Below are 23,811 nucleotides of genomic sequence, written 5' to 3'. Positions count from 1 at the left end.
GTGTGCACACACATGCACGAATGCAGACACACTCATGTGCGTGTACCGTTTGTACAGGAACATGTTGAAGAAGGAAGAGCCAGCCTCTACAGGTCTGTGGTTTCCAACAGCTGCAAGGAGATGTCTTGTTACTCAGACTTTCCTTTCCCAGAAGATTATCCAAACTATGTGCCAAATTCTCAATTCCTGGAATATCTCAAAATGTATGCAAGCCGGTTCAACCTTCTGAAACACATTCAGTTCAAGGTAAGACACAAAACATGAGTTAGTAGTCAGGAAGTATTTCCTACCAATTTCCTATTTCTCTCCATAGCCTAGCCCTTGGCTCTGCAGATGAGATCATGAACTGGCAAGATTGTTGACAGCTGGCTGGATTCCTTTTCCCCTTGTACTCATACCCACCCACCCCCGCCGCCTTAAGTAAATCTGGAGGTGGAAATGGATACTTTCAGTAAGGATTCACATGAATAAATTTTTAGTTTGCAATAATTTCACCCAAGTACCCAAAGGGACCTAAAAATATCAGGCCACATTCTCAGCTCGGAACAAATGCACACAGTGACACTGATGACTTCTACCCATCTGAACCAGAATGGGTATAGACCAGAACCATGAGTGCCTTCTACCTAGCCCATACCTAGGCACTCTCCTCTGGACTATCCCTCTATAGGAATAAGCATGTGCAGGGGCCCACACATAAGAGAACCCCACAATCTGAAGGAAATCTTTTCTAGATATCCTTGGGAATAGAAAGATCTTTGAATATTGTTCCTTATAGAGGCCTTACCACCTCCCTTCCCATTTCCAAGAACAGAGGCAGGAAGAAGGTAGAAGGATGGGGACAAACATATCTTCTTTTTTTCCCCTCTCCAAGAAACATGAAAAATCCACATGTTTTCTTTCTCCTCTCTTCCCCTCTCCCTACTACAGATGGGGACTGTAAGGAATTCCTAGGGAATTGAAAACAACATGAATGACCAACACTAGTAGCAAATAAGATTCATATTCACAACCTTAAAAGCACTGATAAAAATGAAACCACTATCTTGAAGAGATATCTACACCACCATGTTCACTGCAGCATTATTTTCAATAGTCAAGACATGGAAACAACCTAAGTGTCCATCGATGGGCACATGCATAAAGAACGCATAAGGAAAATGTGGCACACACATACACACATACTGGAATGTTATTCAGCCATAAAAAAGAAGGAAATCCTGCCATTTGCAACAACATGGGTGGACCTATAGGGTATTATACTAAGTGAAATAAGTCAAAGACACAGACTGTAGGATCTCACTTGTATGTGAAATCTTAAAAAAAAAAAAAAAAAAAAAGGAACTCATATAAACAGAATAGATTGGTGGTTACCAGGGGTGAAGAGTAGGGACTGGCAAAATGGGTTAAGGTGCTCTAAAGGTACAGACTTCCAGTTGTAAGGTAAATCCGTTCCGGGAATATAATGCACAGCATGCTGAATACAGTTAACTCTATTGTGTTGTATATTTGTAAGTTGCTAAGAGAGTAGATCTTACAAGTTGTCATCACAAGACAAAAAATTATAACTATGTGAGGTGATGGACGTGAGCTAAACTTATTGTTTATTATAATTATTTTGCAGTATATACATATATCAGATCATTATGTTGTATACCTTAAACTTATACAATGTTATATGCCAATTATATCTCAAAAAAACTGGATAAAAATTTTTAAAAAACTTCTAAAGAGTATTTTACCCCACTACCATATCTTTCAAGGGACACAGTAAAATTGAAACAGTACCATAGTGAATGGGCATAATCCACAGAAGTAGTTTTAATGCATCAGAGCTCCTGAATCTGAAGCATTTTCTTTACTAGGTGCTGCTCCAAGCCTGCTTTAAAATAATTGAAGGGGCGCCTGGGTGGCGCAGTCGGTTAAGCGTCCGACTTCAGCCAGGTCACGATCTCGCGGTCCGTGAGTTCGAGCCCCGCGTCAGGCTCTGGGCTGATGGCTCAGAGCCTGGACCCTGTTTCCGATTCTGTCTCCCTCTCTCTCTGCCCCTCCCCCGTTCATGCTCTGTCTCTCACTGTCCCAAAAATAAATAAACGTTGAAAAAAAAAAATTAAAAAAAAAAAAGGAAAAAAAAATAAAATAATTGAAAAAAAATTTTTAACGTCTTATTATTTATTTTTAAGAGAGAGAGAGAGTACAATAAGAGGAGGGGCAGAGAGACAGAGAGACACAGAATCCAAAGCAGGCTCCAGGCTCTGAGCTGTCAGCCCAGAGCCTGACGCAGGGTTTGAACTCACGAATTGCGAGATCATGACCTGAGCCGAAGTTGGATGCTGACTTAACTGGCTGAGCCACCCAGGCCCACCTTGAAAAAAAACCTTTAAAGCTAGATGTTCACCAAAGTTTTAAGAGAGTACACACAAGCAGCTGTTTATAAGAGATTTCTTTCCTCTCTCTGCATTCCAAGTTTTTAATTATAAACATTTCTTATTTTTAAGTTGAAAGTAAATTCTACTTTGAAATTAATTTTTAATTAACTGAAAATTTATATTTAAAAAAAGGAAGAGTTACTAATACAAATGTTGAAATCCAATAAGCACTTCAAATATTATAAACCAAATTGTGAACCCATGAGGTAAGACTTGAGACACCTGTCTTCTCTGAAAACTTAAAAGGAAAGAAAAGCAGCAAAGTCTCTTGGCCAGTGGAGCATTTATGCTTTTAAACTTGACTTGGGGGGCCGCTGGGTGGCTAAGGTGGTTAAGCATCTGACTCTTGATTTCGGCTCAGATCATGACCTTATGGTTTGTGAAATCAAGCCCCACATCGGGCTCTGCACAGACAGCGCGGAGCTTGCTTGGGATTCTCTCTCCCTCTCTTTCTGCCCCTCCCCTGCGCACACTGTCTCTCTCTGAGTCTCTCAAAATAAATAAACTATAAATAAATAAGTAAATTAATAAATTTGTCTTGTAAATTTATTTTATATATTTTCTGAATCAGAGCCTAGCATGCATAAACATATACATACTCTATTGAAACAAAAAATAGACTGACATGTGGACCACTCCCATGGTCCATCAAGTTAGTACATTCAGGCCATCAAGTTGTACTTATCAGGCCATCAAGTTAGTACTTATCAGGCCATCAAGTTAGTACTTATCATTCAGGCCATCAAGTTAGTACTTATCAATAGCTATCAAGATCTGGGAAAATGTCAACAACATATTCCACAGGACCTTTCATAAGGTAAGATACTTGGGACCAAATTCATATTTCCAATTTATATCATCCATGTTTTTATTAAAGCACAGCTTTACGAGAGATAGATGTAACAGAAAAAAAAAATGAAAAAGACTTCAGAAGACCGTGATGCTTGGTTCTATCACTTACTATGAGAATTTGAACAAATCACTCAAAATTTCTGGGTGGCATCACTTCTCTTAAGTAACCCTCTACAACTCTTAGAATACATCCATCCAGGGGTGCCTGAGTGGCTCAGTCAGTTGAGCATCCAACTTCAGCTCAGGCTGTGATCTCACGGTTGGTGAATTCAAGCCCCACATCCAGCTCTCTGCTGTCAGGGTGGAGCCCGCTTTGGGTCCTCTGTCCCCTTTTCTCTCTGCCCCTCCCCCACTCATATTCTCTCCCTCTCTCTCTCTCCCTCTCTCAATCTCTCTCTCTCAAAAATAAATATTTTTAAAAAAGAATACATCCATCCAGAAAATGATGGTTAATCTGATAACTTGATTCTATTTCTAAGTTTATGCTTATTGATTATGTTTAGCCTATGCTCTAGAACATTTGAAATGTCAACTGGTACATCGGCCAGCAAGCCCTTACTAGAAGCTTGACAACAATTAATTGTGACTATGACTCTTTTTTTCAGACTAAAGTCTGCAGTGTAACAAAATGCCCAGATTTTACTGTCACTGGCCAATGGGAGGTGGTCACTCAGCATGAAGGAAAGCAAGAGTCTGCCATCTTTGATGCCGTCATGGTCTGCACTGGTTTTCTTACTGACCCATATTTGCCACTGGACTCTTTCCCAGGTACGGTTTTCTGAAACTGACCTTAATTCGTCTCGTGGGAGCCATCCTGATACTGGCTTGGTCCGGGAATGAATTTCTATGGTTCTTCCGTTAAATAGTTAAAGTTGTAAGGTAACGGGGATTTTTTTCTAACCAGCATTTCTGGCCAATTTTTGACTTTCATTTGTTCCAAACAATTTATAAGTGCCAAAGAGTAGAACAAATTACTTGCAAGCAGTTTTATGCTTCACTGGGGTTTAATGTCCCTCCTTAAGCAATGGGCAACACTCAGAAAGTCTTCTAAGACACTGGATGCTTACAAAGTTGTTAGCCTCAGCAGTAGCACACAACCAAAGCTGAGTTTAGAGGCCACAAAGGTCGATCAGTGAATAAATTTTTAAAAAAGTAGTGCGATTTTTGTTCGTTTGTTCCATAGAGGTTTAGCTAGATCAGACGTTTATAGCACTGGGTCAGTAGTCAACAGTGAAAAGAATCTTAGAAGGCAAGTTAAGTCATCTTTGAGTCCCAGTTTCCTTATCCGGTTTTTGCAAACATGATTCATGTTAATCTATGTCAAATTTCCATTGGATTACAATGCAGAGGGAATAAAAAACACAATGATTTGGTTTATTTTATCCACAGTAAGTTTTCAAGAAGTTAAAACTTTAGGAAATTTTTCTCTTCATCATCTAAATATGACTTGGAGTGATCTCAAGTCTCGTCTTACAATAAACTCACACACCTCCCATGCCCCAAGAGCTTATGTAAGTCCGGCCAAGTTAGGACGAAGCACATCCTGAAAACTGCCATGGAATTGAATCTTGAATCAAAAAGCCCCAAGTCCACGATATAAGGAACTATTCCCCAACATCCCTGAGAGAGGATCAATAGCCACTCCACAAGACAACCCAATCCTTTCTCAGCTCTTGTCCACAGAGAAAATCCCTAAGTAGGCAAGCCCCCCCAAACTCCTAGGAAGGAGTGCCTGGTACTAGATCACCCTAAGAATCCAGAAAGTTCCATGACATAGAGAATACGCTGAATTTATTTGGCACCAACAGTGCCAAATTACACAAAGTGCTAAAAATACAGGGGTGGATATGACAACATGTAGCCTGCCTGGAAGGAATGAAAAGAGTTTTATAGGAGTCCAGCAGAGGAATCACAGTCTACACATGACCTACAAATGATACAAATGCTTATTTTACAACAACTCACGTACATCCATTGGTGCTGGGTCTGCCCTCCAGACGTCATTCAAGTCAGGTCAGATTAGGATAAGGTGTACCCAGAAAGCAACTGAACCAGTGTCCTCAATTTGAATAGGATGGGCTTGAGACCCAGGAGGTACAGATTCTAGGCTACACAGCTAACAAGCTATACAACCTTGGGCCTTCTGGTTAACCTTTCTAAGCCTCTGGGGTTTTGCCCATAAATTGACCACCTTATCCAACAGCACACATCACAAATCAAGCAAACAGAGCTCTATGGGACTTGCAGACCTTTTCAATATCTCACCGGCTACTACCAATTGGCCATTTGAAATCCCTGGGTAGGTAACCATTAAGGAGCTTTTGAGTTCTAAGGTTTTGTGACTTTAGATTTGAAAAAGAGTCCTCGAAATCTCACAAACTCTCTCCCTGCCTCACAACAGACTTACTTAGTCTGTACGTAATTCCTGGGGTCATCATTAACTATTAGAAAAATTCAGATTTACTGAAGACATTTGAAAACGTGTCTGGAGGTACATTGTTCTTTTTTGTTTCTTTGTTTGTTTGTTTTGAGAGAGAGTGAGAGCACAAACAGGGAAGGGGCAGTGAGAGAGAGAGAATCCCAAGCAGGCTCCACGCCACCAGCACAGAACCTGACGGGGGACTTGGTCCCACAAACCATGAGATCATGACCTGAGCCAAAATCAAGAGTCAGACGCTCAACAGACTGAGCCACTGAGGCACCCCTGGAGGCACATTGTCTGGAGTCAATTCCAAAGATGTTCCAAAAAGTCTTAGTAAAAATAACAGGTATCACAGAATAAATGCATAACTTCACAGAATAAATGTACAACTTCCCAAAATAACTACTTGTAATCAATCATTCAGATATATACACTCTGGTGTGTTTACTAACACAACCACATTCACCTAAAAAAAGTGCCTGCTCTATCCTCCTGTGATAAAAGGGGGGAAAATATTAGTGTGATAGGTGACTCAGACACAGTCTCATTTTTGTTCATTTCTGATCCAAAAGACCCTGATCTGGAGAAAAATCTAAGGTAATTTAACATCCAGGGATAATAATTCTATGATTCTCCTTAAACTTGCCTAGCTCTCCCTTGTCAGCCATTCTCTGATCTGTGATGAGTCCTGTCTGAATTAATATTTGAACTTGGCTGCACGATTATTAAATTCTAAGTGCTCGGGATTGTGGTGGGTTTTAACTGAGATTCATGTCAGATTTCTAATGTTTCAAGGTGAACTAAGGGCGAACCAAACCTTGATAAGGCTGTTTGCCACAAGCATCGATATTTATCCCCTGAGAATCTAGGTGTCTTATCACTTTTCCCGGAAAAAAAAAAAAAAGGTTCTTTGTACAGCACCTCTTAACTTTTGTGTTATGCAACCCTGAGAGTATTTTCCAAAACTCTCCATTCACATTTAATGTTTCAGTGAGACATTTGGCATCAACCGCCTGAGATATCCTTTCTGGTTAGAACAGTAGAGCTAAACCCAGCGTGGCAAACATGATCCCTTTTTCTCAGAGCCAGCTCTTGCTGCCTCAGCAAACTCAGTCTGCGTTATAGTCGGTCACCAAGGTGAGCTATCGGTGAACTTCCCCAGCCAACATGGATCTTTTCGAATAGGAACCACATTTTGTTTATCTTATTTCTCTAATATCAACTTAGCCCAGGTCCAAGCACATAGATGCCAAAAACAGTTTGCTGAAAAGAGTGGAGGCGCTGACTCATAGTTCCCTTTAACTTCTCTGCTCTTGCTCCTTGCTTGGGAGAAGCTCTAGATAGTCAAATATTAGTAAATAGAACAAACTAATTCTATCACTGATTTCCATCAACTTTAAAATTGGTAATGATGGCTTGGGAATGCAAGCTGGTGCAGCCACTCTGGAAAACAGTATGGAGGTTCCTCAAAAAACTGAAAATAGAACTATCCTACGACCCAGCAATGGCACTGCTAGGCATTTATCCACGGGATACAGGTGTGCTGTTTCGAAGGGACACATGCACCCCCATGTTTATAGCAGCACTATCAATAATAGCCAAAGTATGGAAAGAGCCCAAATGTCCATCGATGGATGAATGGATAAAGAGGATGTGGTATATATATATATATATATATATATATATATATACACACACACACACATACATACATACATACACACACACACACACACACAATGGAGGATTCCTCGACAATCAAAAAGATTGAAATCTTGCCATTTGCAACTACGTGGATGGAACTGGAGGGGATTATGCTAAGTGAAATTAGTCAGTCAGAGAAAGACAAAAGTCATATGACTTCACTCATATGAGGACTTTCAGAGACAAAACAGATGAACATAAGGGAAGGGAAACAAAAATAATACAAAAACAGGGAGGGGGACAAAACAGAAGAGACTCATAAATATGGAGAACAGAGGGTTACTGGAGGGGTTGTGGGAGGGGGGATGGGCTAAATGGGTAAGGGGCACTAAGGAATGTACTCCTGAAATCACTGTTGCACTATATGCTAACTAATTTGGATGTAAATTTAAAAAAATAAAAAATTAAATTAAAAAAATAAATAGGGGTGCCTGGGTGGCTCAGTTGGTTAAGCCTCTGACTTCAGCTCAGGTCATGATCTCACAGTTCGTGAGTTCAAGCCCCGTGTCAGGCTCTGTGCTGACGGCTTAGAGCCTGGAGCCTGCTTTGGATTCTGTGTCTCCTCTCTCTCTGCTCCTCCCCTGCTCATGCTCTGTCTCTCTCTGTCTTAAAAATAAATTTAAAAAAAAAAATTAAATAAATAAATAAATAAATAAAATTGGTAATAATGGCTTAATTAATCTTTATGCCATGATATTTCAACTTAGTACCAAATAAACCCAGAGGCCTATCTAGTGAGATGAAATAAGTACCTCCATTAAATAAATAATCACTCATTTCTGTGTCTTACAAAGTCATGTATTCACATTTTGGATTTTCTTAAAATTGAGCATGCTATTAAAAACAACCAAAATAATCCATCAAAAGGATATTATTTTTTTTAATTGTTTACGTTTATTTATTTTTGAGAGAGAGACAGAGACAGAGCACGAGTAGGGGAGGGGCAGAAAGAGGGGGAGACACAGAATCTGAAGGAGGCTCCAGGCTCTGAGCAGTCAGCACAGAGCCTAACGTGGGGCTCGAACCCACGAACAGTGAGATCATGACCTGAGCCAGTCAAATGCTAAACTGACTGAGCCACCCGGGTGCCCCAATCAAAGGGATATTATTAATGGAGCAATGCATATGTTTCGTTTACTGATCCTATAAAATTCTTCATTTGACTTTTTTTTTTTCTATAGGTATAAATACCTTTAAAGGCCAGTACTTTCATAGCCGACAGTATAAATACCCAAATATATTTAAGGACAAGAGAGTCCTTGTGGTTGGAATGGGGAATTCGGGCACAGACATTGCTGTGGAGGCCAGCCACCTGGCAGAAAAGGTACCCTGATGTTACCTAATGAAAAACTGTAGCTTAAGATGCATGCCTCAGGCAAACAGTGACAAAAGATGAAAGAAATAAAAATGCCTAAAATACACACACATACAAAAAAACCAGATTTTTTAATTTTATTTTTTAATGTTTATTTGTTTGTTTGTTTATTTATTTGAGAGAGAGAGAGAGCAGGGGAGGGGCAGAGAGAGAGGGAGAGAGAGTCTCTGTGCTGTTAGCAGAGGAGGCAGATCTGAGAAAGCACAGGCCACGTTTAATCACTTTGTGAAACAACAGAAGCTAGAAAAGCTATTCTGGCTCCTCAATCCTGCCAAAATGTACGGGGAAACTCTTTTCACGAAAATAATAAAGTAAAATAAAATAAAAGCAACAAAAGTGAAAATAATAATAATAAATTGCAGATGGATTAGCCCTGCTTTATAGAGTTCTCCTTAATCTGGTTCAAATGTGCCATTTCAACTTTATCTCCCACTACTCTGAGCCTTTTCCAATTCCTGTGTTTTTCCCCTTTGCTCATACCACACCCCTCCCTTCGGTGCTCTTTTCCCCTTTATTACAATCCACTTGTACCTCCCCAGCTATGTTGCCCCAACACAGTGATCTCTCCCTAGTAAAGTTTATGTAATAATTGTAATTAACGTTCCTCAGCTGGCACTTGTTAAAAACAAATACATATTAGTTGTTGGTTTCTGATGTGCCAAACATTGTGCCAGGCACAGGAGGAATCACTGAAGAATACAATAAAAACAAGATTTCTGGGCACCTGGGAGGCTCAGTCAATTAAACATCTGACTTCGGCTCAGGTCATGATCTCAAGGTTCCTGAGTTTGAGTCCCGCATCCGGTGAGTGTGAGTCCCACTTCTCTCTCTCTCTCTCTCTCCCTCCCTCTCTCCCTCTCTCTTTCCCTCTCTCTCTGCCCCTCACTCACTTGAGCCCTCTCTCTCAAAAAAAAAAAAAAAAAGCAAGATTTCTGCCATAATGGAGCATAGAGTTGAGGCGGACACAGATGCCAACTAAATAAGTATAAATAATTAGGTCATGGATACCTGGGTGGCTCAATTGGTTAAGTGTCCAACTCTTGATTTCAACTCGGGTCACGATCTCATGGTTTGTGAGTTCAAGCCCCATGTCGGGCTTAACACTGACAGTGCAGACCCTGCTTAGGATTCTGTCTCTTTCCCTCCCTCTTTCTCTGCCCCTCTACCGCTTGTGCTCACACTTGGGTTGTGCACTCTCTCTCTCTCTCTCTTGGTCTTGCTCTATAAATGAATGAATGAATGAATGAATGCAAGAGTGAGGAGTGCCTGGCCAGCTCAATCAGTAGAGCATGCAACTCTTGATCTTGGGGTTGTAGGCTCAAGATGCATGTCGGATATAGAGATTACTTAAAAATAAAATCTTTAAAAATAATAATTGCAAGAGCAAAAATAGCTATGAAGGAAAAGGATTGGGAATGTGATTTTGATATTCCCTTCGGGAACTTTCAAAAAAAGGATTGATTGGTTGATTGATTTGGAGAGACTTCGCAGTTTGGTGGAGACATCCTGAGAGAAGAGAAAGGAGGTCCTGAAATAAAAATTAACACAGTCCCATCCACTCCGACCCCCACAGGAGACATGTGGGTAGCATATTCTATTTCCCATCATATTATTTCTATCTCTCTTATCATGTGGAAATTTCAAACTCAGTCAGCTGGTGAACTCAAACAGCTAACCTGTTTAAAAAAAAAAAGTGTTTTTTAAGGAATTCACCAAAACCAACTGTGTTACTGAAATTTATTGTCAGTTTAAACAGTGGTTTCTATTGAAATTCTTTATAGACAAGATTCACCTGCTGCCACACCTTGTTCTTATGCCCTACAATTACTAGCATGCAAAACTGTACCCACCTGCTCGCTGCTTTTTCACACGAGACTTTGAGCTCGCTCTGGGTTGCCACAGTAGCTCACTCACTGAGGTGTCTGGCACTGTGTCTCGCAGATAATAAGTGCTCAGTTATACGTTCGAAGGCACTTTAATGCTCTAAGTGCCCAAACCGTTATCTCAAATGAATAACTTTACAGCGGGAGCCAGAGGAGCCAAAACCATCTTGTGGAGGATGTATTTTGAGGGAGGGAGACTTTCAGGTGCTATTCCAATGATGAGACCTCTTGACTCTCTGGCAAAGCCAGCCGGGCTCACCGTGTCAAACTGAGTGGCTTCTTTGCTTCCAGGTGTTCCTCAGCACCACCGGCGGGGCGTGGGTGATCAGTCGAGTCTTCGACTCAGGGTACCCATGGGACATGGTGTTCACGACTCGGTTTCAGAACATGTTCAGAAATTCTCTCCCAACTCCAATTGTGAACTGGCTGCTGGCAAGAAAGATGAACAGCTGGTTCCATCATGCAAATTACGGCTTGGTACCGGAAGACAGGTAAACGGAGGGTATCTGCTGAGGGCTGTGAGGAAGGAGGAGGCTCTGTGCCTCCACTGGCACAGCCAAACCAGGCAACAACACATCATATCGACCGAACGTGAAGGAAAACTTCATCCCAGTGTATTTCCTAATAGCTAGCTATTTTGAGTTCTTGGTAAGTGAAACTAGGTATTGCATCTTGTCAACAACCCTTTTTTAAAGTCTTACTTAATCTTCTTTTTACTGTGGGCGAACCGAGGCTTGGCAAAGTTCAGCCACTTGCCCAAGCTCACGTAGTGATAAGTGAGCTCTATGACCTAGGCAGGTTACGTGGCCCTCAGCTGCAGCGCTCGAAAGACAATGACTTGTCTACGACTCTTTTGGTAGAAGCAACACGCTTGGCTTGTTTCCCTGTGTGGGAAGAATCAAATGTTGTAGTGGCCCCTGCCCATCTCTCCAGCAGCAGTGCCTTCTTGCCCTTGTCAAGACGACCTTGACCTCAGTCTGTACTTAACTCAGTCTGTATCTGAGTTACAGCCTACAATTTATCCCATTAAGAAGAATAGACGGTTTTACTTTCTCATTGAGTCGGTACAAGGATACTCCATTCCCCGGGGTTGGCATCATAGCCCAGAGATCTCGTCTGATCTTCCTCCAGGTTCCACTCTGGACCAACGTGGATCAGGTGTACCCAAGCCACCACTGAGGGCACACAGCTCCCTACCGAGTGCCACTTCTCCCAAGACTGGCACCTCCTGCCTAGCCAAGGGGAGAGTCCCAGAATGAGGAAGGGAAGGGAAGGGAAGGGAAGGAGGTGGAAGGGCCAGCCACACTGGTCACCGGCACATCTCTTCCCTGCCCATGTTTCTCTTTAGGACACAGCTGAGAGAGCCTGTACTAAATGATGAACTCCCAGGCCGTATCATCACTGGGAAAGTGCTCATCAAGCCAAGCATAAAAGAGGTGAAGGAAAACTCTGTCATATTTAACAACACCCCAAAGGAAGAGCCCATTGATATCATTGTCTTTGCCACTGGATACACCTTTGCTTTCCCCTTCCTTGATGAGTCCGTAGTGAAAGTCGAAAATGGCCAGGCATCACTGTACAAGTACATCTTCCCTGCACATCTGCCAAAGCCAACTCTGGCTGTTATTGGCCTCATCAAACCTTTGGGCTCCATCATACCCACTGGAGAGACCCAAGCACGATGGGTTGTTCGAGTCCTAAAAGGTACGTGCGTGAGAAATTTCAGGGCATATGTTTTCTGTTTACTATGTTATTTTGGATACTAGAAATTTTGAGAGCGTCCCCAGCTCCTATCTCAAACAACAGAATCTTTAAAAGCAGGATTCATTCTATTCTTCATGGAATTACACTATCAGAATGAATTTGAGCCATTACCAGCACAAAAGATAAATCGGGGGTCAAAAAAAATACAAGTTGTGTCTATCTGTTGTTTTCACTGAATTAACTGGTTCAATTAAAGTATAAAACTCCAGGGGCGCCTGGGTGGCGCAGTCGGTTAAGCGCCCGACTTCAGCCAGGTCACGATCTCGCGGTCCGTGAGTTCGAGCCCCGCGTCGGGCTCTGGGCTGATGGCTCAGAGCCTGGAGCCTGTTTCCGATTCTGTGTCTCCCTCTCTCTCTGCCCCTCCCCCGTTCATGCTCTGTCTCCCTCTGTCCCAAAAATAAATAAACGTTAAAAAAAAAAAAATTTAAAGTATAAAACTTCAATCAAGTGACAGAATTCAGTTCTGAGGTTATGTTGTATCAGATAACTAGTGAGATGACCAGATGCTTATAACTTTTCAGCTGGTAGCATTATTACCAAAAACTTACCATCAACCCTGTAGGCAGCTAATATTTTTGGGAGGAGAACAGATGAGTCGCTGGGTACCAGGAATAAAGATAAGCAGTAATAAAACATCTTCACCCACTAAGCAAGCAGGCCTGAAGTTAAACTGCCTTTTTTGTTTGTTTCACAGGTATAAATAAGTTACCACCGCAAAGTGTTATGATTGAGGAAGTTAATGCAAGAAAAGAAAACAAACCCAGTGGGTGAGTTAACTTAGTTAACTCCTTATGCATCCTTTTGAATCATGACTCAAATTGGTAAAACAATAGCAGAGAGACATGAGGCAGCGCCTGAGATTTGGGGGGGGGGGGGGGGAACTAGCATAGCCTGTTAAGGAGAGTGGGGAGAAGAGGAACTGAAAAGTTTAAAGGTCCCAAAATCGTCACTTCAGACCATAATTATCTAGCGCCACATGGAGTCTGGATTCTAAACCAAATACAATTAACTCCCATCTACCAGATACATTATTCCACACCTTTTTCATAAGCAGCAGGCAAAGAGTTGTGTTTATCCCCTCTGATGCTAGAAGGGTCTGTTTATTCATTCATTCAACCAATCTGTATTCAACTCTATTGTTTTATTTAGATTCTACTCTAGTCAGGATTCTGCAAACTATGTCCTGCAGGTCAAATCTGCCGACCACTTGAACTTTTATGTTTTTTAAGAGTTGGAATAAAAGAATATTTTGTGATATGTGAAAATTATATGAAATTTATTGTTTTAAAATTTTTTTGTTTACTTATTTTTTGAGAGAGAGAGTGAGCATGAGCAGGGGAGGGGCAGAGAGAGAGGGAGACAGAATCCAAAGCAGGCTCCAGGCTCTGAACCACCAGCACAATGCCCCACATGGGGCTTGAACTCACGAACCATGAGATCATGACCCGAGCTGAAGTCAGACGCTTAACCAACTGAGCCACCTAGGTGCCTCATATGAAATTTAAATCACAGTAGCCATACATAAAATTTCATGAGAACCTAACCACACTCATTCATGTACATATTTACATGTAGCTGCTTTTGAGTTGTTGAGATAGAGACCATAACATGGCCCTCAAAGCCTAAAGTACTTACCATCTGACCTTTTGCCAGAATAAGTTTGTTGACCCTGTTCCCAAAGAAGTTTCCACTTATTCTCTGATCTCTGGCTCACACTCAAGGACCAGGGATTACAGAAGGGAAGCAGCAGAAAAGAAACGAGTGTTGGCCTCCCCCCTCACCCCACTGACTCTCATCCTCACTCCTAACCCAACTAAAACATCTCTGATTTTGTTTACTGTTAGACTGTTTTGGGCTTTAATATAAATTATCACTCGAAAAATGCTTTCTGATACCAAAAGAAAGTTTTTAAATCACTGCATTTAGGGGCGCCTGGGTGGCTCAGTCGGTTAAGCGTCTGACTTCGGCTCAGGTCATGATCTCGCAATTCGTGAGTTCAAGCCCTGCGTCAGGCTCTGTGCTGATGGCTCAGAGCCTGGAGCCTGTTTCAGATTCTGTGTCTCCCTCTCTCTCTGACCCTCCTCCGTTCATGCTCTGTCTCTCTCTGTCTCAAAAATAAATCAACATTAAAAAAAATTTTTTTAAATAATAATAAATAAATCACTGCATTTAAACATTTTTATCACTGGGGCACATGGGTGGCTCAGTCGGTTGAGCGTCCAACTTCAACTCATGGTCTATGGGTTTGAGCCCTGCTTCAGGCTCTATGCTGATGGCTCAGAGCCTAGAACCTGCTTTGGAATCTGTGTCTTCCTCTCTTTCTGCTCCTCCCCCAGTCATGGTCTGCCTCTGTCTCTCTCAAAAATAAACAAACATTAAAAAATAATTTTTATTTTTTTATTATTTTTATCACTTCTCTAATTTAAATATATTTCCAAACTTCATGTTGAGCTATCCTTGTCAAAGTGCTAAATCCCAAAATAACAAAAAACATTTTAGATTCCTCTTTTTCACCCTCAACCTGGAATGTGATTTGATCTCCATTATGGAATTGTGCTATAACATAGATAATTAATTAGAGCTGCACAGTGGAAAAGCTTCTTGTCACATAGGTCAGCTGGTGATTTTAGGACCAACACCAGCATTACAGGAAATTCCACCTTATTGATTCTTGTGGACTTTACATTATATAAATCTAGCAATAACTGAGTTTTAGAAAAATTTAGTAATAGTGAAATTATGTAAATAAATTTTTTTCTAGAAATTCCTAAATATTTGACAAAAGAAGCAGAGAAATACTAGATGCATTATAAGCATTTGGAACACCATATGCATAGAGTATCTTGTCAAGGAGCTCATCTTGTATTAAAAAAAAAAATGCAATGAGACCATTAGACAGCTATGGGCTTGGAGAAAATAATACAAAAACCATTTCAGGGGTGCGTGGGTGGCTCAATCAGTTGAGATCTGACTCGTGATTTCAGCTCAGGTCATGATCCCAGGTTCATAGCATCAAGCCCCACATGGGGCTCTGTGCTGAGCATGGAGCCTGCTTGGGATTCTCTCTCTCTCCCCCTCTGCCCCTCTCCCTGGCTCCTCTCTGTCTCTGTCTCTCTCTCTCAAATAAAAAAGAAAAGCAAAAGAGAACATTTCAAATTTTCTAGCATCATTGTTTACTTTTGGCATGTTGACTTGCTCTGGGTTATCATTATCTTATCTTTGTGTCTTTCTCTTTATCCCCCATTTTCCTTTTATAAAGGTTTGGCTTGTGTTACTGCAAAGCTTTACAAGCAGATTATATCACATACATAGATGAACTCCTGACCTACATCAATGCAAAACCCAACCTATTTTCTATGCTCCTGATGGACCCACGCCTGGGCTTGACCATCTTCTTCGGCCCATTCACACCGTACCAGTTCCGCTTGACCGGCCCGGGGAAATGGGAAGGAGCCAGAAATGCCATCTTGACCCAGTGGGATCGAACATTCAAAGTCACCAAAACTCGAAGTGTACAAGAATCCCCATCTCCCTTCGCAAGCTTACTTAAACTCTTAAGCCTTCTGGCTTTGCTTATGGCCATTTTCCTAATTTTCCTGTAAATAAAAGACTACCCAAATGGCTCATCAGATGCACACCGTAGATTTACAGTGCTCTGTTCTGCCATTGACACAACATTGCATTCACAGCCATAAGCCATGTGCAAGTGGTGACAGCCACTTCCTGTCCCCTCCTGCCGGTCTTCCTGGGCCTCTCGCGGCTCCACCTGCTTCCAGTGCTAGAGGCAGATAACCAAGATTTCGGTGCCTTTGAAGGCTGCTGGAAGGTTCCAGGTTCATTTTACAAGAGACAGCTATTAAAGACAGCCCTCTGAGCCTTCCTCTATCTTTCTCATATAAACTATTTTCATGGGCCTCAACTAAAACTCCCTACTTCATAAAAGATTTGGTTGTACTAAAATAATCCTCTTGTGATATCAGATGATTAAAAATAAAAAGAAAGGAAAAAAAACAACAAAACTGATTGTTTCAAGTGGTCTTTTAACCTCTTTTTTACAAGTTGGGGTAAAGGTAGGGGGAAAGAGATAAGGGGATGAGGTGTCTATTCATAAAGACCATAAAAGAATTGGGGGTTCAGTAAACTCACTGGAATGTTTCTAAAAGAATGTAAAAAAGGTAGAGAAAAACAAATACCATACGATTTCACTTATATAGAGAATCTAAAAAACAAAATAAAGAACAAACAAAACAGCAACAAAATCCAGAAACAGACTCACTCATAAATACAGGTGGTTGCCAGAGGGACAGGGGGTTGGAGGAAGGGACAAAATAGGAGAAGGGGATTAAGAGGCACAAACCTCCAGTTATAAAATAAGTAGGTCATGGGGGTAAAAAGTACAGGATGGGGACTGTAGTCAGTAATATTATAACAACTTTGTATGCTGACAGACGTAACTGTAACTACGTTTATGGTGAGCATTTTGCAACGTATGTAATCATCGAATCACTATGTTGAAAGATAATTTCTTAATAAAAGTAAAGGGATGTTCCTGCTTGTAAGGGCTTATTCCCCTAAAATGCCCTATACAACAAAATGGGGTGCTCCAGCTGGCACAGTGACCATACAGATCAGATCTACCCCACAGAAAAATACCCCCTCCACCAGTGCAAGGAGCCAGCCTCCATGAAATGAAATTTCCATAAAACACCAAAACCATGGGGTTCAGAGAGCTTCCAGATTGGTGAACACAGAGAAGTTGGGGGGAAGTGATGTCCTCAGAAAATATGTGAAGCTCTACACCCCTTCCCAATGTCTTTATTTATTTATTGTGAAAGAGAGAGAGAGAGAGAGAGCACACAAGTGGGGTAGGGGCAGAGAGAGAGAGAGAGAGAACACCCCAAGCAGGCTCTGCATGGGGCTCAAACTCACAAACCATGAGGGCTCAAACTCACAAACCATGAGATGATGACCTAAGCCAAAATCAAGAGCCAGATGCTTGAGGCGCCTGGATGGCTCAGTCGGTTGAGTATCTGACTTCAGCTCAGGTCATGATCTCACAGCTCATGGGTTTGAGCCCTGCCTCGGGATCTGTGCTGATAGCTCAGAGCCTGGAGTCTGCTTTGGATTGTGTCTCCCTCTCTGTCCCTCTTCCATCCACACTCTGCTCTCTCTGAAAATTAATTAATTAATTAAATAAAATTAAAATGTCTTTTAAAAAAAGTCAGATGCTTGAGGCGCCTGGGTGGCTCAGTCGGTTAAAGGTCTGACTCTTAATTTCAGCTCAGGTCATGGTTTGTGAGTTTGAGCCCCGCATTGGGCTCTTCACTATGTCAGCACAGAGCCTCCTTGGAAGTCTCTCTCCCTCTCTCTCTGCCCCTACCCCATGTCCTCTCTCTCTCAAAATAAGTTTTTAAAAACTTAAAAAAATTAAAGAGTTGGATGTTCAACTGACTGAGCCACTCAGGCACCCCTCCTTCCCACATATCTTGTCCTGTGCATCTCTTCCCATCTAGTTTTTCCTGAGTTATATCCTCTTATAATAACCTGATCATCTAGCAAGCAAAATGTTTCTCTGAGTCCTGTGAGCCACTGTAGCAAATTAATCAAACCGAAGGAGGGGTCACAGAACCTCCATCTATAGCTGGTCATCAGAAGCATGGGTGACACCCTGGGCAAGCAACTCAAGTAGAAGGGCACCTCGTAGGACTGAGCCCCTAACCTGTGCAATCAGATGCTGTCTCCAGGTAGGAAGGACCAGGATTGAGTTCAGTTGTAGGATACCCAACTGGTGTCCAAGAATTGCATTGCAATGTAGGGAAAAAACCTTCCACATACTTTGGAATTGGGTACAAAACCCTTAAAATAGAAACATAACAAAAAAATACTCCATTGAATACTCTCCCAATTTAGGAAGATTCTCACGGAAGCTATAGACAACAAAAAAACAACACCCTTCAGGGTTGTCCTGTCCTTAGTAAGATAGGATACATTATTTAAGAATAATTTACATTATTTAAGTCTAACTTCAGGGGCACCTGGGAAGCTCTCATTGCTGTGGGTTTGAGCCCCGCATCGGGCTCTGCACTGACAGCTCAGAGTCTGGAGCCTGCTTCAGATTCTGTGTCTCCCTCTCTCTCTGTTCCTCCCCTGCTGGCTCGCTTGCTCGCTCTTTCCCTCTCTCAAAAAGAAAAAAAAAGAAAAAAAAGAAATAAACATTTTAAAATGTTATAATAAAGTAAATAGCCTAACTCCAGAACATTTTGATTTTTAAAAAGTCTGCACTTAGTTCTTTCTCTACAAAAAAGAACTCGATTAGACATTTGAAAGCAAACCTAACAAGTTTAAGCTAAAAGGGAAAACATGAGATGATCAACTTGTTTCATTAGGATAAGACAATTGATCAAATTTCCCTACAAAGTAAAATTTATGCTATGTAAATATGCGATGTTGTTATTTGCAGCATCTGTTTCCATGAAAGTGCAAGCAGCCTTTATAAAGAGAGTGGCTGGAATTAGAGCTCCGGCCAGAAACAGCAGGGGCAACATGTGGCTGTGGAAGGAAGCTGAGTGCAAATGTCATCAGGGGAGAGAACGCATGTCCCCAAACGCTCTTCTGTAAATGGTCTTTATAAAGTCAGGACATAGAAGAAGGCAAAGGGAGATGTCGCAAGACATCAGAAGAGGAGGATGGTGATTGTGGGATGAGAATGTTATTAAGTGCGTTTTGAGGCACCTTGGCAGCATTTACCAAAGTTTTAAATGTGCCTATCCCTTGGGACAGCAATTACACATCTCAGAATCCATCCTGTAGAAACAGTCGTGCGTTCAAAGATACATACGTGAGGACGGTTATCTCATTGTTCACAACGGCAAAAAGACACTGCACTGAGAGTAGCAGAATGGTTACATAATTTGTGGAACATCCCAACTGTAAGAAACAGAAACTCAACTGAGACTGACACAACAAGGAAAACCTGTGGCTCATGTAATCGGAGTCCAGCAGTGAGATGGGCTTCGGGGTGGACCGAATCCAGGAGTTTCAATGCCATCTCTCCATGGTTCCCTGATCCACTCTTATCCCTAGGCCAGCATCATCCTCAGCACGATAAGGGGATGGTGGCTCCAATTCCAGACTACCGCCTGTAGAAAAGGAGAGAAGTGCTTCCAGAATTCTTCCAGAAGCAGAAAATGGCAGACGGTAACTCATATCCACAGAGTCTGCTTCCCTCCTCTTCCAGGTCATATGCCCACCTTGCCTTCCTCACAGCTAGTGTGGCCATGTGATCAAGTTCTTGCAAACGGAATGTGAATGGAAACGATGTGTGTCATTTATCCCTGCTTTACTTGCAAGGGAACTGCTTACTCTGAGGACTTCCTCACTCCTTTCTGCAAGAGGGTGCCATGGAAATGGAGCAGGAAGCAAACCAGCTTCAACCATACTCCTCAGAGATGACTAAGTAACAACATAGAAGCAACAAGGTTCCCTGCACCACCCAGGCAACAAAGCTGCCTTACCAGCCTAGAGTGGTCTGATTGTTACATGACAGAGAAATAAAATGTTGTCTTATTCGTTCCACTGTGCGTAGGAGCCTGTTAGGTCAGCTTCCCATTCACACTACTAATAGGTATGTATCCTGAAGTCTCCAGCAGAGCTCTCCTCGTGTCTCAAGTCCTCACGGCCTGCATCGCATCGGGGACAGGATTCTCCTTTGACCAAACGACCCACACCTGGAGCTGGGAGAGGAGCCAGCATCCTCAGGCTCAGAGCTGCGTGGAAGCGTGAACAGATCTCTGACTCAGTGTCTCTTTCTTCACCCTTACTTCTCTCATAATTCTCAGTGATTTCAAAATCAAGTGTCCGATCCTTCCCGGTCACGTTCTATTCCTTAACCCGGTTACCTCTAACGATCACACCCTCCACCTATCTCAGCCACTCACTACTATGTTCACACTCTAGACCAGTGCTGTCCAAGAGAAGAACTTTCCACCATCACAGAAATGTTTCACCTTCACTCTCCAATATGGTAGCCGCAGGCCTCACGTGGCTGTTAAAAACTTGAAAGGCAGCTAGTGCCAATAAGGAATTACATTTTTCATTTTGTTTAATGTTCATTTAAGTCTCAGCTTCAACAGCTATAGATGGCGAGTGGCTATTGTACTAGCCAGGGCAGGCCTTGGCTTTGTCACTCTCAGCAAGAGCAGCTGTCCACAGTCTGAATTACAAACTCTGCCAATCATGTCATGGTCTGCCAGCCAACCCCTACTAATACAATATTCTCTTCAAACTGCTGGGACTTCCGATCCAAACATCCTGCCATCTTTCACTTTCCATCTCCCCTCATTTTCTCATTTCCTTCATCATCCAGCTTCGACTTCGTGATTCTATGGTGTCACATTTGTGTGTGCTCTCAACTCATTGCCCCCTCTCATTCATTCATATTTGCATGACAGAACTGCAATTCTGGTCAAAATCCAACTCTCTACCTACTTCAAACTTCTGCTTGAGCACTTGACCTTAGATGGAGGAAGAACACTCGGTAGTACCTAATGGATCACTCTTCAGTTCAAGCCTACACGACTGCCCCCAAATCCTGCTAGATTTCCCTAATTCCTTCACTCCCCAATCTGATCTCCTGGATGACTATTTTATATCATCTCCTCTCACCCCCAATCTCTACCACTTCCTTCTCGGTTCACTGTCAGACGAGAAAATAGTAACAATTCGAGGGGAATGTCATCAGATCTCCCTGCCACCAACTTCCTAACCCACCTGCCACTGTGCCCATAAACTCTCTTTCCTGTCACCAAGGGTGACTACCTATACTCTGACGGGCAATTCCGGCTAGTGTTCTCGATTTCATCCTTTTGTACTTACCCAAGAAGACCTCTCCCATAATTTGTCCAATTTCTCTCCCAAGTTGCTGATCTTTCTCTCGCTCTCCTGGACCATCCTTCACAATATATAAATATGGTATAATATTCCTGTTTTTTGAAAACCCTCTCTGACCACACATTCAGCAAACGCTTCTGTGTATTAGAGTGACATCATCTAATTTATGATTTTAAAAGAATAGATTTCTTTCTGGAGAATAGATTATAGGGGAGCAAATGAAAGTAAGGAGACTAATTAAAATGCTATTTCAGGGGTGCCTGGGTGGCTCAGTTGGTTGAGCGTCCGACTTCGGCTCAGGTCATGATCTCGTGGTCCGTGGGTTCGAGCCCCGCGTCGGGCTCTGTGCTGACAGCTCAGAGCCTGGAGCCTGTTTCAGATTCTGTGTCTCCCTCTTTCTCTGACCCTCCCCTGTTCATACTCTCTCTCTCTCTCTGTCTCAAAAATAAATAAGATGTTAAAAAAATTTTTTTTTAAATAAAATGCTATTTCAGAAAAATAGTTTCTGTGGTAGCAAACTAGATAATATTGGCCCATCTTAAGTTGGGCCCTTTGGAGGCTGGAAGACTGCTACAGAATAGGACAAACTAAAGAGGCCTAACAGGCAAATGCAACTTGTAAACTTTGATTGGCTGTTTAATCAGGAAAAAATATAACTGTAAAGAGTGGTATATAGTTCAACGTATGGAAATGAGTTAAAGTGACACACCATATTAACGAAATGAAGGATAAAAGTCGCATGGTCATCTCAGTAGATGCAGAGAGAGCATTTGACAAAATTCAACACACGTTCGTGATTAAAACTCTCAACAAACTAGGTACAGAAGGAATTTCTCTTAATATAATAAAGGCCATATACAACAAGCCCATAGCTGACATCATACTCAATGGTGAAAAACTGAGAACATTGCCTTTGAGATCAGGAACAAGGCAAGGATGTTCACTATTGCCACTTACATTCAACATAGTACTGGAAGTCCTAGCCACAGCAGCTAGGCACCAGAAAGAAATAAAAAGCAGCCAAACTGGAAAGAAAGAAATAAAATAATACGTTTGCAAATGACATGATCTTACATATAGAAAACACTAAAGATTCCAACAAGCAAAAACAAAAACCCTGTTAGAACTAAGAAACAAAACTACGGCAATTAAAACAAGAGGGTACTGGCATAAAGACAGACATATAAACCAACAGAGCAGAATCGTGAGCCCGGAAATTAATCTTCAACAAGGCTGCCAAGAGCACACAATGGTGTTGGGAAAATTGGCTATCCACATACAAAGGAATGAAATCAGACCCTTACCTTACACCACACACACAAAATCAACTTAAAATGGATTAAAGACTTAAACATTAAAAAAAAAAAAAAAAAAAAAAAAAGACTTAAACATAAAACCGAAAATCTAAAACCCCTAAAAGATAACATAGGGGAAAAGCCTCTCTTATTTATTTATTTATTTATTTATTTATTTATTTATTTATTGGGGGGGGGAGAAAAAGAGAGAGAGGGAGAGGGAAAGAGAGAGAGAGAGGATGAGCAGGGGAGGAGCAGAGAGAAAGAGAGAGAGAATCCCAAGCAAGGTCCATGCTGTCAGCTCAGAGCCCCCATGTGGAGCTTGAACTCACAAACCTTGAGATCATGACCTGAGCCAAAATCAAGAGTCAGATGCTTAACCAATTGAGTCATCCAGGCACCCCAGGAAAAAGCCTCTTGACAATGGTCTTGGCAGTGATCACTTGGATATGACACCAAAGGCACAGAAAATAAAAACAAAAATAGACAAGTGGGACTTCATCAAGTTAAAAACCTTCCTCACAGCAAAGAAACCAATTAACAGAATGAAAAGACAACCTACAGAATGGGAAGAAGATTTGTAAACCATATTCCCCATAAGGGGTTAATATCCAAAATATATGAGACTTCTACAATTAAAACAAAACAAAGCAAATAATCCTATTTAAAAATGGGCAATGTATTTGAATGTCTCTAAAAAAGACATACAAATGGCCAACCGATACATAAAAAGGTGAGGTGCTCAACATCACTAATCCTCAGGGAAATGCAAATCAAGAACACAATGAGATATCGCCTCATACCTGATAGGATGAATATTATCAAAACAATAAAAGTAACAGGTTTGATGAGGATGTGAAGAAACTATAACCCTTGTACACTGTCGGTGGGAAAATAAAATGGGGCACCTGCTATGGAAAGTGGTATGCAGGGTCCTCAAAAAATGAAAAGTAGCAATCCCACTCCTGGATATTTATCGAAAAGAATTGAAATCAGGATCTTGACAGATGAATACCTAAAATGTTCTATACACATACAACAGAATATTCAGTGTTAAAAAGAGAAAGAAAAGAAAAGAGAAGACAAGACAAGACAAGAAAATCCTGCCATATGTGACAACATGGATGAACCTGGAGAGGACATTATGGTAGGTGAAATAAGCCAGTCACCAAAAAATCATATGATTCTTCTTCAAAAT

At 41.6% G+C, this 23,811-nt stretch overlaps 1 protein-coding gene across 2 annotated transcripts in view; it reads left to right on the top strand.

Moving 5' to 3' along the window:
• FMO1 (flavin containing dimethylaniline monoxygenase 1) overlaps positions 1-16,974 on the top strand; it is a 32,325-nt gene extending 15,351 nt beyond the window's left edge. Inside the window, exons 3-9 of one of the 2 annotated variants that reach the window (XM_025926194.2) lie at positions 58-246; positions 3,887-4,049; positions 8,589-8,731; positions 10,957-11,156; positions 12,014-12,369; positions 13,124-13,196; positions 15,689-16,974. In XM_025926194.2, the coding sequence (XP_025781979.1) occupies positions 58-246; positions 3,887-4,049; positions 8,589-8,731; positions 10,957-11,156; positions 12,014-12,369; positions 13,124-13,196; positions 15,689-16,031 (1,467 nt within the window). In that variant the 3' untranslated portion in view covers positions 16,032-16,974. The remainder of the gene's footprint in view (positions 1-57; positions 247-3,886; positions 4,050-8,588; positions 8,732-10,956; positions 11,157-12,013; positions 12,370-13,123; positions 13,197-15,688) is intronic. The other variant, XM_025926195.2, reaches the window with a different exon arrangement.
• The last annotated feature ends 6,837 nt before the right edge of the window (positions 16,975-23,811 follow it).

This window comes from Puma concolor, chromosome E4 (assembly GCF_028749965.1).
Source record: "Puma concolor isolate L17-30 chromosome E4, mPumCon1.1.hap2, whole genome shotgun sequence".
Taxonomy (NCBI): Eukaryota; Metazoa; Chordata; class Mammalia; order Carnivora; family Felidae; genus Puma; species Puma concolor.
The sequence above is the reverse complement of the archived record's forward strand: the minus strand, read 5'-3'. Positions and strand labels throughout refer to the sequence as shown.